Source organism: Verticillium dahliae, genomic scaffold, assembly GCF_000150675.1.
Source record: "Verticillium dahliae VdLs.17 supercont1.11 genomic scaffold, whole genome shotgun sequence".
In the NCBI taxonomy this organism is placed as follows: Eukaryota; Fungi; Ascomycota; class Sordariomycetes; order Glomerellales; family Plectosphaerellaceae; genus Verticillium; species Verticillium dahliae.
This window is the reverse complement of record NW_009276930.1, coordinates 524,826-537,616: the sequence shown is the minus strand read 5'-3', so window position 1 is coordinate 537,616 and position 12,791 is coordinate 524,826. Positions and strand designations below refer to the sequence as shown.

General features: G+C 59.8%; 5 protein-coding genes across 5 annotated transcripts in view; 4 read left to right on the top strand and 1 right to left on the bottom strand.

The window, feature by feature from the left end:
- Positions 1-3,210, top strand: VDAG_05809 (zinc finger transcription factor 1; the record flags this gene model as incomplete). The annotated part of the gene is made up of 2 exons (XM_009655206.1): positions 1-914; positions 966-3,210. The coding sequence occupies 2 exons, from the start codon at positions 1-3 to the stop codon at positions 3,208-3,210; spliced, it is 3,159 nt and encodes a 1,052-aa protein (XP_009653501.1).
- A 306-nt stretch (positions 3,211-3,516) lies between these two features.
- Positions 3,517-5,642, bottom strand: VDAG_05808 (ribosome biogenesis protein Kri1; the record flags this gene model as incomplete). The annotated part of the gene is made up of 2 exons (XM_009655205.1): positions 3,517-5,405; positions 5,462-5,642. The coding sequence occupies 2 exons, from the start codon at positions 5,640-5,642 to the stop codon at positions 3,517-3,519; spliced, it is 2,070 nt and encodes a 689-aa protein (XP_009653500.1).
- A 1,082-nt stretch (positions 5,643-6,724) lies between these two features.
- VDAG_05807 (vacuolar protein sorting-associated protein) lies at positions 6,725-7,641 on the top strand (the record flags this gene model as incomplete). The annotated part of the gene is made up of 3 exons (XM_009655204.1): positions 6,725-6,808; positions 6,911-6,974; positions 7,046-7,641. The coding sequence occupies 3 exons, from the start codon at positions 6,725-6,727 to the stop codon at positions 7,639-7,641; spliced, it is 744 nt and encodes a 247-aa protein (XP_009653499.1).
- Positions 7,642-8,592: 951 nt separating this feature from the next.
- VDAG_05806 (uncharacterized protein) lies at positions 8,593-11,787 on the top strand (the record flags this gene model as incomplete). The annotated part of the gene is made up of 5 exons (XM_009655203.1): positions 8,593-8,633; positions 8,709-8,818; positions 8,907-9,289; positions 9,345-9,672; positions 9,746-11,787. 5 exons carry the CDS (start codon positions 8,593-8,595, stop codon positions 11,785-11,787), a joined length of 2,904 nt encoding a protein of 967 aa, XP_009653498.1.
- A 576-nt stretch (positions 11,788-12,363) lies between these two features.
- VDAG_05805 (uncharacterized protein) overlaps positions 12,364-12,791 on the top strand; it is a gene marked incomplete at both ends in the record, with an annotated part of 1,195 nt that continues 767 nt past the window's right edge. Inside the window, one exon of the mRNA XM_009655202.1 lies at positions 12,364-12,716. Within this exon, the coding sequence (XP_009653497.1) occupies positions 12,364-12,716 (353 nt within the window). The remainder of the gene's footprint in view (positions 12,717-12,791) is intronic.

The window sequence follows — 12,791 nt, the reverse complement described above, 5'->3', positions numbered from 1 at the left end:
ATGGTCTACCATGGTGACACCGAGCACACCGATGTCTTCTCGACGTCGCAACCCCACCCTGCAGCCTTCCTGCCCGCGCAACCACCGGCAGCGCCCGGGTTGAGTCCCAACAGCAAGCACGACGGACTTGGTGCGGCTCAGCGAAAGCCGAGTCTCGTGGGCTCTGGGGACGACAGTCCGAATAGTGGCCACGGTGATGCCCATTCGTTTGAAGATGGCGGCGCGGATGAGTTCGGCCTGTCGTCCCATGGGCTGGCCGATGGCACTGACCTAGGGGGCAAAACCAAAGATGAAAAGATGGACATGGCGCCTGCGTGGAGCGAACTCAAGACAAAGGCTGGGAAAGAACGTAAGCGACTGCCACTGGCCTGCATCGCCTGTCGACGAAAGAAGATTCGGTGCTCCGGTGAAAAGCCCGCTTGTAAGCACTGCCTGCGGTCCCGGATACCCTGCGTCTACAAGGTCACGACAAGAAAGGCAGCCCCACGGACCGACTACATGGCCATGCTCGACAAGCGGCTCAAGCGAATGGAAGAGCGTATCATCAAAATCGTACCAGGCAAGGAGCAGCCCGGCTCCTCCCCGAACATTACGAGGGCCGTTCTCAAGCCTTCAATACCAGGAACAGGATCCGTGTCCAGCAAGACGGGCTCCAAGAAGCGCCCAGCCGAAGAAGCCTTTGGGCCTGACCTGGAAAACTGGGCGAATGGTCCTGTCAAGAGCAAGCTTGATGGCGTGGACAAGCCCACGTCCCTCCAGATCCAAGAGGCTGAAGAAAACAAGCTTTTCCTAGCAGGCCTCGATGCACTGCCATCAAAGGAGATTCAGGAGCACCTGGCCGAGGTGTTTTTCGAGAATATCTATGGCCAGGCCTATCACCTGCTGCACAAACCGAGCTACATGAGAAAACTCAAGTATGTCACACGAAGCCGCTATCCCTGTGAGCATTGCTAACGTTCCTGAAGAGCCGGCACCTTGCCGCCAGTGCTCATTCTCTCTGTTTGCGCCATTGCAGCCCGCTTTTCGACGCACCCCAAATTGAACTCGTCCCCCAATTTCCTGCGCGGTGAGGAATGGGCGTCTCACGCGCGGGAGATTTGCACCACCAGATACGAGTGGCCCAACATCACCATACTCACATGTCTGTTGATTCTCGGCCTCCACGAGTTTGGCACCTGCCACGGGGGCAGGAGCTGGTCGTTGGGTGGCCAGGCGATACGCATGGCTTTTGCTCTGCAGCTACACAGGGATCTCGAATATGATCCGCTCGGCCAAAAGGGAGCCTCGCAACTCAGTTTCATCGATCGCGAGATTCGACGACGGACAATGTGGGCATGCTTCCTCATGGACAGATTCAACTCTTCGGGAACCGACAGACCCATGTTCATCAAAGAAGAGACGGTCAAGATTCCCTTGCCCATCAAGGAAAAGTATTTCCAGCTGGACATGCCGGGGGTCACCGAGACATTGGCCGGGAATCCCTCTCGAACCCCGACGCCCGAGGACAGTTACATGCCCGATGCCAAGGACAACATTGGGGTTGCGGCCTACATGGTAAGGTCGATCTCGCTATGGGGCAAGATCATTGGCTATTTGAACCAGGAAGGGAAAGACAAGGACGAGCACCCAATGTGGAGCACGGAGTCCGAGTTCACCAAGCTCACCAAGGATGCCGAGGATCTTCTGGAAACCCTCCCAGACCTGCTCAGATACACCCAAGACAACATCCAGTTGCACGAAACCGAGAACATGGCCAACCAATTCCTGTTCTTGCACATTTCAATTCAGCAGAACATTCTCTTCCTCAACAGGGTTGCCGTTGCCTTTCCGGGTGGCTCTGTGACACAGGACACGCCGAAGGCTTTCGTTTCGGCAGCGGGAGCCAAGACGTTCAGCGCCGCCAACCGCATCTCGGAGATTTTGAAGGATGCAGAACCATACGTCGTTGCGGCCCCTTTCGTCGGCTACTGTGCCTTCTCAGCTGCCACAATCCACATCATTGGTATCTTTTCGGGGACGCCGTCGGTGGAGGCAACCTCCAAGAAGCACCTGACAACCAACGTCAAGTTTCTGACCAAGATGAAGCGCTATTGGGGTATGTTCCATTGGATGGCGGAAAACCTGCGTGGCCAATACCGGAGCTGCGCAGATGCGGCAAGGCACGGCGGACCGTCCAAGGAAGGGGCAACGTCTCCCATCTTCCAATATGGCGACTGGTTCGATCGGTATCCCCACGGGGTGTCACAGACCGACTTTGAGGATCCTGCTTCGGTCAAGAAGAAGGAGAAGGGCGAGGATGCTGTTCTTGAACAGAAGCCCGAGCACCACACGGTCGAAGAGTTTTTCACCACGCTGCCCTCGCCACATAGCACGGAAAGCAACAAGGACAGCTCAAAACCGCCAGCAAACAAACGCAAAGCGGCGGCGGGGAGGAAGCAGAGCGGGTCCAGCGTTTCGACGTCGAAGGCCGAACAGCAGCAGCACCAGCTCGACCCTATCCTGACAGATGTCTCCGGGCCTGCCGTCCCGCGCTCCTCAGGCTCGGTTCACTCAGCGCATGGCAGAACCATGTCTGGTCAACTAGGTCCCCAGACAAGCGGACCTGGGGATTTCAACCCTCTTGCGGTGCCCAGTTCTCAGAGCAACACGTATCACGGTCTGTCGCCAATCAGCCCCGTCGCCATGTCTCAATATGGGCATCAACATAGCTTGGGCCCGGGGGATACGACCTTCTACTCAACAGATCTCATGAGCATGTCTCTGAACCAGCAGGTCAATGGGATGCTGCAGCCCTTGGACCGGCAGCTTGTCTTTGGCGCGTACGCGGGTATGGATCAGGGAGAATTTGCACCGCAAGGCATGATGGACAACGTGAGTGACTGGGACAACATGTCCGCTGGCACTGCCAGGACGCCCAGCGTTGGTCAGAGGATTCAGCGACCGAGCACTCAGCAGGGCCGTATGAACAGCAGCTTCGGCGGCATGCAACGGCACGCGCAACATCAACAAGCTGCTCAGCAACAGTCTTTTGCAACGTTTGGCAGTATGGGCGGGCAGGAGGCATCTAGTGCGTGGTTTATGCCCTTCAACATGGAGCCGCCTGAGCTTGGACAGGACATGGGTCTCAACCTCGATAACTTTACTGGCATTTTTGGCGGAGCGATGGGCACACCCGGCGGAATGGGAGCACGACACCCGGGAGGGCAATGAAGTATTGTGTGACTTGCAATTTTCAGCATTTGTGGCGTGGCCGGTCAGTGTTGGTAGGACGTGGACACAATACACTGTACACATGATGGGAATTTTTGAGGCTGCGAGCTCCTTTGAGAGCACGGTCGAGCAGCCGGGGCGTTAGGTCATGGAGAGTCTAGATACCACATTGGCGCACAATCGAGAATATTGAACAATAAAGTGTATGTCTGGTATCATAAATTCTTGGCAGAGAAACCGTCCCATGTCTTAATCCGCGTACTGCCCATGAGATGAGGTGAATACATGATGGCAGGCCCATCCATCCTACTCGGCATCCTCCCCGGCTTCTTCTGCCAGAGGGGCGCCGCCTTCGCTCTGTGCCTTCTTTCCCCTCGACCTTTTCCTCTTCTTCTTCTGCACCTCACCATCGGCATCATCGCCTCCGCCCGCGGCCTTTCTCTCCTCCTCCTTCTTCTTCTGCTTCGCCTGCTCCTCCTTGACGAGCCCGTCGAACCCAAAAGTCGGCCCCGTCCGCTCAAACTGGCGACCAAAAGTGTCGCGCCGCCACTCGCGGAGGCGCGCCTTCTTGCCGAGCCTCTTGCGGTCCTTCATCTTCTTCTCGGCGTCGCGGAACGTCGCGAGCTTCTTGAGGCCGGCAAAGTTGTTGAGCGCAGCGTCCGAGGGCGCCAGCAGGATGTCGCGCGCCGTCATGCCAAAGGACTGCGGCGACGTCTCGCGGTAGCGGAACGTCAGCTCCGGGTCGTCGGCGGGCGTCACGTCGGCGCCGTCGACGTCCATGCGCGCGTCGACGAGGGCCTCGATCTGGGCGCGCTCGGCCTTGGCGGCCTTGCGGGCGGCGAGGCGGGCCTTTTTGTGGTCGGTTGCTGTTTTGCGCTTCTTCGAGGGGGGCGCGTCGGGGTCTGAGGCTTCTTCGTCTTCCCTTTCTTCTTCGTCGTCGGACAGGGAAAACTTGGCCGCTTCCTTGTCCGCAAAGTCGGGGATGATGTCGTTGATGTCAATGTCGTCGTCCCACTTTGGCTTCTTGACCTTCTTCTTCTTCTTCTTCTGTGTCGCGTCACCGTCACCATCCTCGTCGGTCGAGTCGGACGCGACCTCGACCTCGGCGTAGTAGTCGTCGCCGAAGCGCTTCGCCATCTCCTGCTCCCACTTGTCGTCCTCCCAGTCCTGCGACAGGAAGTGGACCCAGTCGTCGCTCTGCAGGGCGACGCCGCGCAGGCCGGCGGCCTTTTTGATCTTGCGCAGCTTCTCCTCGGCCTCCTCGACCTTGAGGCGGCGCAGGCGGGCGCGCTCGTCCTTGCGCTCGGCCTTGGCGGCCTCCTTGGCCTCCTTCTCGAGCTGGCGCTGGCGCTTGCGGCCCGTGGCCTCGTCGCGGCGGACGGAGCGCGCGGCCGTGATGTCACGGGCGTACGTGGTCAGGAACTCGTTGCTCTTCTGCGGGTCCTCGAAGCGCATGTTGTAGGCCTGCTCGAACTCGTCGGCGCGCTCCTCGGCGGCGGCGGCGGCCTCGTCGTCGTCGTCCGACTCAAAGGCCTGCCAGTTGCGGCCGTCGGCGCCGGGCGCGACCCAGGCGCGGGCCGACATGAAGTTGGAGAGGAACGTGTCCGGGTCGCGGTCGGCGTTGGCAACGTCCGTGTCGGACACCTTGCTGACCGTCTTGGCGCGCGAGGGGTGCACGCCGTCCTGGCCGGGCTTGGCGGCCGAGGCCTTGCGCTTGACAAAGTCGTCGTCGTCGTCGCTTGAGACGTCCGAGGCGTCGCCGCCGGCCGCCGCGCGGTTGATCTCGGAGACGATGGACTTTTGGAGGTTCTGCTGCTCCTCGGCGTACGTCTGGGGCCGCGGCTGGCCGTCCTTGTTCTCGTCCTCGTCATCGGAGGCACCGACATCGCCGGCGAGAATCTTTTCACGGTGGTAGTCCTTCAGGCGCAGGGGCTTCTCCTTCTTCTGGGGTGGGTTCGTCGGCGCGGCGGCAGCCTCAGCGTCGGCCTTGAAGAAGGAAAAGTCCTTGTCGCGGACGCGGGGGTCCTTGTTCTTGATGGCGCTCAGGGTGGCAGAGATTTGGGCATCGAGGTCCTCGGTGGCCAGGAAGCCGTCCTCGTCCTCAGTCTCGGAGTCGGAGGAGGACTCGGAGTCGGAGTCGGAGTCGTCCTCCTGGGCGCCTTTTTGGGACTTGTACTTCGCCTCGACTACAGGCTCTGTCAGTGGAAGGACTTGGGGGTACATGGTGAAGAAGAATGGAACTGGAACTGACGTCTTTGCCTCTCCTCTCGCTTCTTGTTGTGCTCAAACTTGCGGGCGTACTCCTCGTTGACCCTCAGCTGAGGCGCCGCCAGAGATGCCCCTCCCTCCTCATCGTCGGAGCCGCTGTCGTCGAGAAGGTTGATCTTCTTTGCGGGCTTGGCATCCTTGCCCAGGAAGGCGTTGGAGGCCATGGTGGTGTGTGGTTCGCCGAGCAGTGGCTGATGGAATCTGTGGGCAGTGAAGAGATGCTTTGGTGAGGAGTTGGGTCTGCAGAGTTGACGAGCAATACCTGCTGAGGCTGCACTTTCAGTCGACTTTTTTTTCTTTCTGAGCTCGACCTAGAATTGTCGATGGATTGGGAACGCCTGGATTTTTTTGGCGGGCCCTGTCACTCGCAAGTGGAGACGCTGTTGATCCGGCGAAACCCACGGGCCGAGCGTCCCACACTCGTTTATTCCATTCTCCGAGATGGCGACAGTCCAGGGAGGGCCCCCCCAGCTCCGCCTGCAGCGTGAGGTTGCACCACAGCGAACAGGCTCACCTACAGCACAGGCCATGTGACCCGGACCTGTCACAGTAGCGCACCTCGAGCCACTACTGGAGGGAACTTGAGCGCTATACCGTGCTGTCGTAGGTGCCTACGAATACCTGCGGACCTACCTAAGGTAGGTAGGTACAGTGGGGAGACAAAAAGAACGACGAATTTTTGTTATAAGAAATACTGATTTAACTTTTAAAATGCTATTATAAAATAAATAAAATAGCTGTTAGTAGTCTAATTGGTAGATGCTATAGATTCAATAAAGTTCTATAAGTATTATCAAAATCATTTTTTATAGTGATCTATAGAATAAGTAATAGAGGTTAGAAAACTATGTGTTTCTGTGTGGAAACGGAAATCCGTCGTTTTTTTTTGTCGCATGGCTGTACTTTACCTACCTACCTAGGCTTGCTAGGTACATACCCAGGCAGACGCCCGATGCCACCAGGACTGATGCATGCTTCGTCATTGTTGCGCCTCACATCCCGCTGTTTCACCGGCACCCGACCTCTCTCGCACCAAGCAACACTGACCATCCACATCCAACGTCCACCATCACTCCGCACCACACATCAACAATCCCCCTCCTCCCATCAGGCAACGATATTGGACATTCTCTCCGCTGGTCCCTTTTTGCATCGCTACCAGCTCGACCAGTGACTCTTCTCGGGCCCTACCACCAACCGTCCCATCCCCATCGGCTCTCTTTCTTATCTGCCCTCGCCCACAATAATGATGGAGGGATCCGGAAACTCTGCCGCCAAGCCGAGCAGCAGCGTCAAGCTGGTGCTGCTCGGAGAGGCCGCCGTTGGCAAGGTGAGCACCCTGAGCACTGTTTACGGAACGAGCGACCCATCGATCGAATGAGAAAACAAAAACCTGGCATCAGCATCAGCTAACGTGCCATTCCCTCGCCAGTCCTCGCTCGTCCTCCGCTTCGTCAACAACGACTTTCAAGAGAACAAGGAGCCCACGATCGGCGGTACGAGAGACAGCCCCGCGCCCCATGTCCCTCACCCTGCAGTGCCGCTACTGACCATGACCTCGCATCAGCCGCCTTCCTCACACAAAAGTGCAACCTGCCGACCCGGACGATCAAGTTTGAGATTTGGGACACGGCGGGCCAGGAACGCTTCGCCTCGCTGGCGCCCATGTACTACCGCAACGCCCAGGCCGCCCTCGTCGTCTACGACTTGACCAAGCCGACGTCGCTCGTCAAGGCGAAACACTGGGTCGCCGAGCTGCAGCGCCAGGCCTCGCCGGGCATCGTCATCGCCCTCGTCGGCAACAAGCTCGATCTGACCAACGACGGCGGCGCCGGATCGGCCGGCGGCCTCGGCGATGACGGCGACGACGGCGCCGACGGCGAGGCCGATGGCGACGACGCCAGCGGCGACGCGCGCAAGGTCTCGACCGACGAGGCCAAGACGTACGCCGACGAGGAGAGCCTGCTGTTCTTCGAGACGAGCGCCAAGACGGGCCACAATGTTGCCGACGTCTTCACGGCCATTGCCAATGCCATTCCCGAGACGTCGCTCAAGAGCACGAGGGGGCCCGGCGCCGCCAACGCCGTCAGCCGAGGCGGCGACGAGCAGAGGGTCAACCTCAACCAGCGCGACGCGGCGGCCAAGGACAGTTGCGCCTGCTGAGGGGACTTTGCGTGCTTTGCCGAACGATGGAATGAGAGGCAGGGAGAAAGAGAGAGGGGAGAGAGACGTGGGAGGAGTTTCCATTTTGAGCTACAGTGCTTGGGCGGGATAGGGCTTGCTGGTAGCAACCTGGATGTCATTATTCGGGAGTTTCTCTATTTGTTTTTCTTTTGTTGCGCTTGCGCTTGCGTTTGCCTTTGTGTTTGCGTACTTTTGCATTCGCCCAGCACATCTGCCTGTGCCTGATATCTGGTTCTTGACCGTTGGAATTCCACCTTGAGCACCTCCCTCGTCTTGTTACTATGGCCCAGCGGAGGTCGGAATAGCAGGCTTGTAGATATGAATAATCCTATTGCCACTCGAACTCTGATGGAGACCCTGTCTGGCGGCCTGCTGTCTGGCGGAAGGCTGTCTGGCAGAAGCTGCCTGGCATCTTAAGGCCGCTCATAGGAAAGACCCGAATCCCCGCGTGACTGTGTCGGGTCGCCGGATGCTTTTGGGGATGCTGTATTCACCGAGCTCACCGAAACCCACCGAGGTGAACCCCGTTTCATTGGCCAACCGAAACGCGTCCCGCTTTAATTCATACTTTTCCGCGCGCCTCAAAGATCCGAGCGTTGGCAGTTGCTACTCCTTCACGTCACCTTGGTTGCGCTTGCGACTGCCCAAAACCCTTCCCACCAACAGCCTCATCCTCCTCGTTCTCTCTCCGCCCCAACAACATCCCAATCCACATCGAACGGCGGGTGCCTGCACCATAACATGGACTTAGGCATCCTTGGCTGAATCTTGTTTGCCTCGTCTCTCCATCAGGCAACATCTTCTTCGTCTTCCCTTTACCACCATTCTTCTTAATAGCACTTGAATATTTCCCATCCCCAGCTCAAACAACCCCCCACCCATGCGACCGACCACCGGGTAACCACCCCCCCCCCCTTCTGTGTCGGCAGCATGGCTACCACTATCACGCCTGCGCAGGCAGAGCTCATCAGGTATGTGTCTTCCTTCTCTGGTCCTCGTCATCGCCTGTCTTTCGCGCTGACCTGTCGGCTTCTCCCCGCCACCAGCTCCCTCGCACCCGAAGATATCCCCACGAAGCTGCGATGCGCCATCTGTAGCAAGCTGGCCGTCAACGCCTATCGTCTGCCCTGCTGTGAGCAAGCCATATGCGAGAACTGTGAGTCCTCCGTCCTGCTTGGTCCCCGGCTCCTGCTTTCCCATCTGCTGTCCCTCCCCTCCATTACTGACTACCATCCTTTCCGCAGGCCAGACAACACTGCCATCGGCCTGCCCGGTATGCGAGCACTCGCCCGTCTCCGCCGAGGACTGCACGCCGCACAAGTCCCACCGCACGACGATCCGCGTCTTCTTGCGCACCCAGGAGAAGAAGCGCGAGGAAAAGGCCAAAAGAGATGCCCGGGACTCGGCCCCCGTGACCCCAGTCGATGCGAAACCCGTCGTGTCGCTGCCTGCTACCGCCTCGCAGTCGCCTGCTGTTGACGTGGCACCCGACTCGAACAATGCTGCCGCGCCAGCCGCCGCCGCGCTGTCGAGCCAGGGCGCCGCTGCACAGTCTGGTGACGGGACGCAGTCGACGGAAATGGAGACGGCGCCGACGGCATCAAATGCTGCCGAGTCTTTAACTCAGGTACTTCACCCAGGATATGACGCACAATTCATGAAGTGATGCTAATGCCTCGTAGGACAGTGTTTCTATCGAACAGCCGGCCGGCGGCCATCTGCATTCCGACACCGACGCTGCCGCTGCCTCACAAGAGGTCGTAACACAGAATAACGAGAACGCTATTGGTGAGACTGCGGTTCAGACTACTACTGAAGGCGATGCCGACGCAGATGCCGAGAAGAACGGCGACCAGGCCGAGGCGGACGATACGACCAGCAACCAGAATATGATGAACGGAGGGTTCAGCATGAGTTTTGGCAATGGCGGCGATTATAATCAGATGCAAATGATGATGGCCATGCAGAACGGAATGGCGCCCAACGCGTTTGGCTCATTTCCCATGATGGGTAGGTCACCTTTGCTCCCCCTCCCTCTCCCTCCCGCGCTCAATCCGTTCTTTTTTGTACTGACCCTCACCAGGAATGGGCATGGGCATGGACCCCATGGCGATGCAGAGCATGTACATGAACGGCGGCTTCAACCCTCAAGGCATGGGTATGGGAGGCTTCGGAGGTGGTTACGGTTCGGGTTCCAATAACTGGAACGGACAGCAGTCATGGAATTTCGGCCAAGATAATTACAATTCTGCAAGTGCTGCTGGCATGGGATCGGGTGACTTTGGAGCATATAACTCTGGATTCCAGCCAGGCTACAATCAAGGTGCTTATGGTCACAATGACTACCGTCGCAACGCCAACAACAACTTTGGGTTCCGAGGACGCGGACGAGGCCGCGGGTTCTACGGTGGCCAGGGCCGCGGCGGTTATCAACAGTATGGCCAGGCCTCTGCCTACGACAGCATGCAGCAACAACAGCTGCAGCAGCAGCAATACGGACAAGCCGGAGCAGCACAAGGCTCGGGTGCCGGCAACAGCCAAGGCAACCAGACGCAGGCAGCCAATGTTGACGAGTTTGGACGCGAGATCAGAGCTGAAGACTCACAGGAACAGAGCGCAGCAGGCGAGGCCAAGGCCGGCCAGGATGCGACCGAGCATGACGAGGCTGGCAACCCCAATAGCAAGGGCGAAGGAACCGCCGTAGCGTCGCAGGAGACCTCTGGCCAGAACGTCGTAGGCAACGGAACATCTGCCGCCTACAGTGGTGATGCGTCGGCCGGGGGCTACGGGCCTGCCGGCTACGGTAACATGCCACACGGCCGCCCTGACCAGATGATGGGCGTGTACACGCCGCCCGTGCCAGACGTGCCGCTGAATGCGCCCACCGGTCCCAAGGCCATGCGCCGCGGACTGCCTAACACGAGCATGCACAACCTGCGCGCCCTCGGCTACCAGGTCGAGGATGGACGCGACCGTAGCACCTCTGTGAACGGTACTGGGCTGCCGAGCCCGCGTGAGGACCGACACAGGTCACGCAGCGCATCAACCGCCCAGGTCAAGGACCAGCAGACCCAAGACGCGGCCAGTCGTCGCGATGGCAGCCGAGGTCGCGAACGAGAGGACCACGACAGCAAGCCCGACCACGAGAATGGCGCTGCGGCGGCTCCCGAACCTGCCGTCTCTCGGACTGCCAGCAAGAGCCGTAGTCGCAGTCGCAGTCGTAGCCGCGACCGTGACCACAACCGCAGGAGTGATCAGCGACACCGGCGCCGACGCCACCGTTCCACGTCACGATCGGGCGATGAGCGTACGGATGACCACCGCCGCCACCGGCATAAGGGCCGAAAGCAGGAGGACGATCTTGAGGAGGATACCAGATCGCGCTACAAGGATGATGACGGCAACGGCGGCGAGAGGACGAGGTCGGCTTCGCCTGCTGAATCGAAGCGATCTGCCCACCGCAGCCGCCGGGACCGCGACGACCGGCGCCGGGACAAGGACCGCGACCGCGAGCGTGAGAAAGAGAGGCATCGCGACGACGAGGAGCACGATCACCGCCACAAGTCTAGTCGACGCTCACACCGTGACCGTGATCGTGAACGCGATCGGGATAAGGATCGCGGCACCCAAGACCGTGACCGCGACCGTGACCGCGACAGGGAACGGGATCGCGAGCATGACGCCCGGGAGCGGAGCGATCGCAACCGGGATCGCGAGAAGGACCGCGACAGCAGAGACAAGGACCGCGATCGACGGAGGCGCGATAAAGACCGACACCGTAGCAGCCGGAAGCAATCTGCTGGGCCGTCCAACTCGACCGACAAGGGGTTCAACCCGCCGACCGGTCCCAGGTCGGGTCCCGAGTCGACGAGCGGCGCCAGCAAGACGAAGGACCCGCACGCGTTGGAGCGCGAGGCGCGCGACAGAGAGAGGCTTCTCCGGGAGACGCAGCGCATGGCCGGGCTCGCGTCGCTCGCGGGGTCGAAGCGCGGGCGGGGCGGCGGTGACGATGGCGACGAGGGCAAGCGGAGTCGGCGGAAAGGGCGACGAAGCGAGACGGTGGGCGGTGACGACGAGGACAGGATGCGCAGGCTCGAAGCCGAGCGGGAAGGCGGACGCTGGTGAGAGGAGGCTTGCGTTGGGCGTTGGAGCGCATGACAGCGGCGAGACCAGCTGCTCGATGAAGGAGCAGCGGCACAAGGGGAGGTGTTACGGCCTCGGCTTTCACGAAGATTTCACGGCGAGGTCATGCATAAGAATGCGCCTTGCTCTTCTTCCTCGCCTTCCTCTTCTCCGCTCTATCTATTTGGCTCTTGTAGCCTGCTCAGATCTGTCTTGCATTCACGGTAAGGTCTGAGAGCTGAGACTCGTTCTATTATAGAGCGCATGTATTCGTGTAGAGTAGGCTCCGCTTCGGTGTGGATGAAGTACCATGGCAGCTCTTACATGCCAAGATCAAGTTGACGAGAGAACCATTATCGTGCATATTCCTCGCACCGCAGCCACCTTATCGGCCTTGACGATCGGCACGTTACAGCAAGATGGCCGGCCTCGGCATGATGTCACTGGCTATGGATGGCGTCACCCCGCTTCCTTCGATTGGGACAGCGAGGGGGCGTCGCAGCAGCGATGAATGCCGTCTTCAACCCACTAAGCGCTCAGCAATAGCAAGAATACAAAACATACAGAATCAAGACAGCCATGGCCCCCTCGGCCGTAGCGATCCTCTCCATCGGCGACATGGGCGTCGGCATTGCCAAGCTGCTCCTCGCCAAGGGCTTCACGGTCACGACCAACATTGCCGGCCGCAGCGAAGACACGACGGCCCGCGCCCGCGCAGCCGGCATCCAGCTCGTCGCCTCGGACGCCGAGCTCGTCGCCGGCGCCGCCGTCGTCCTCTCCGTCGTGCCGCCGCGCGACGCCCGCGCCACGGCCCAGCGCGTCGTCGATGCCCTGCCGGCGACGGCGACGACGACGGGCGAGAGGCCTGCCGACGCGCCGCTGTACTACGTGGACCTCAACGCCGTGGCGCCTGCGTCGGCGAGGGCCATGGCGTCGCTAAGATGAGGCCGATCATGAGGCACGACGTATCTGATCCTGGTGCCCTTGGCGTCGGCCATGGCGCCCTG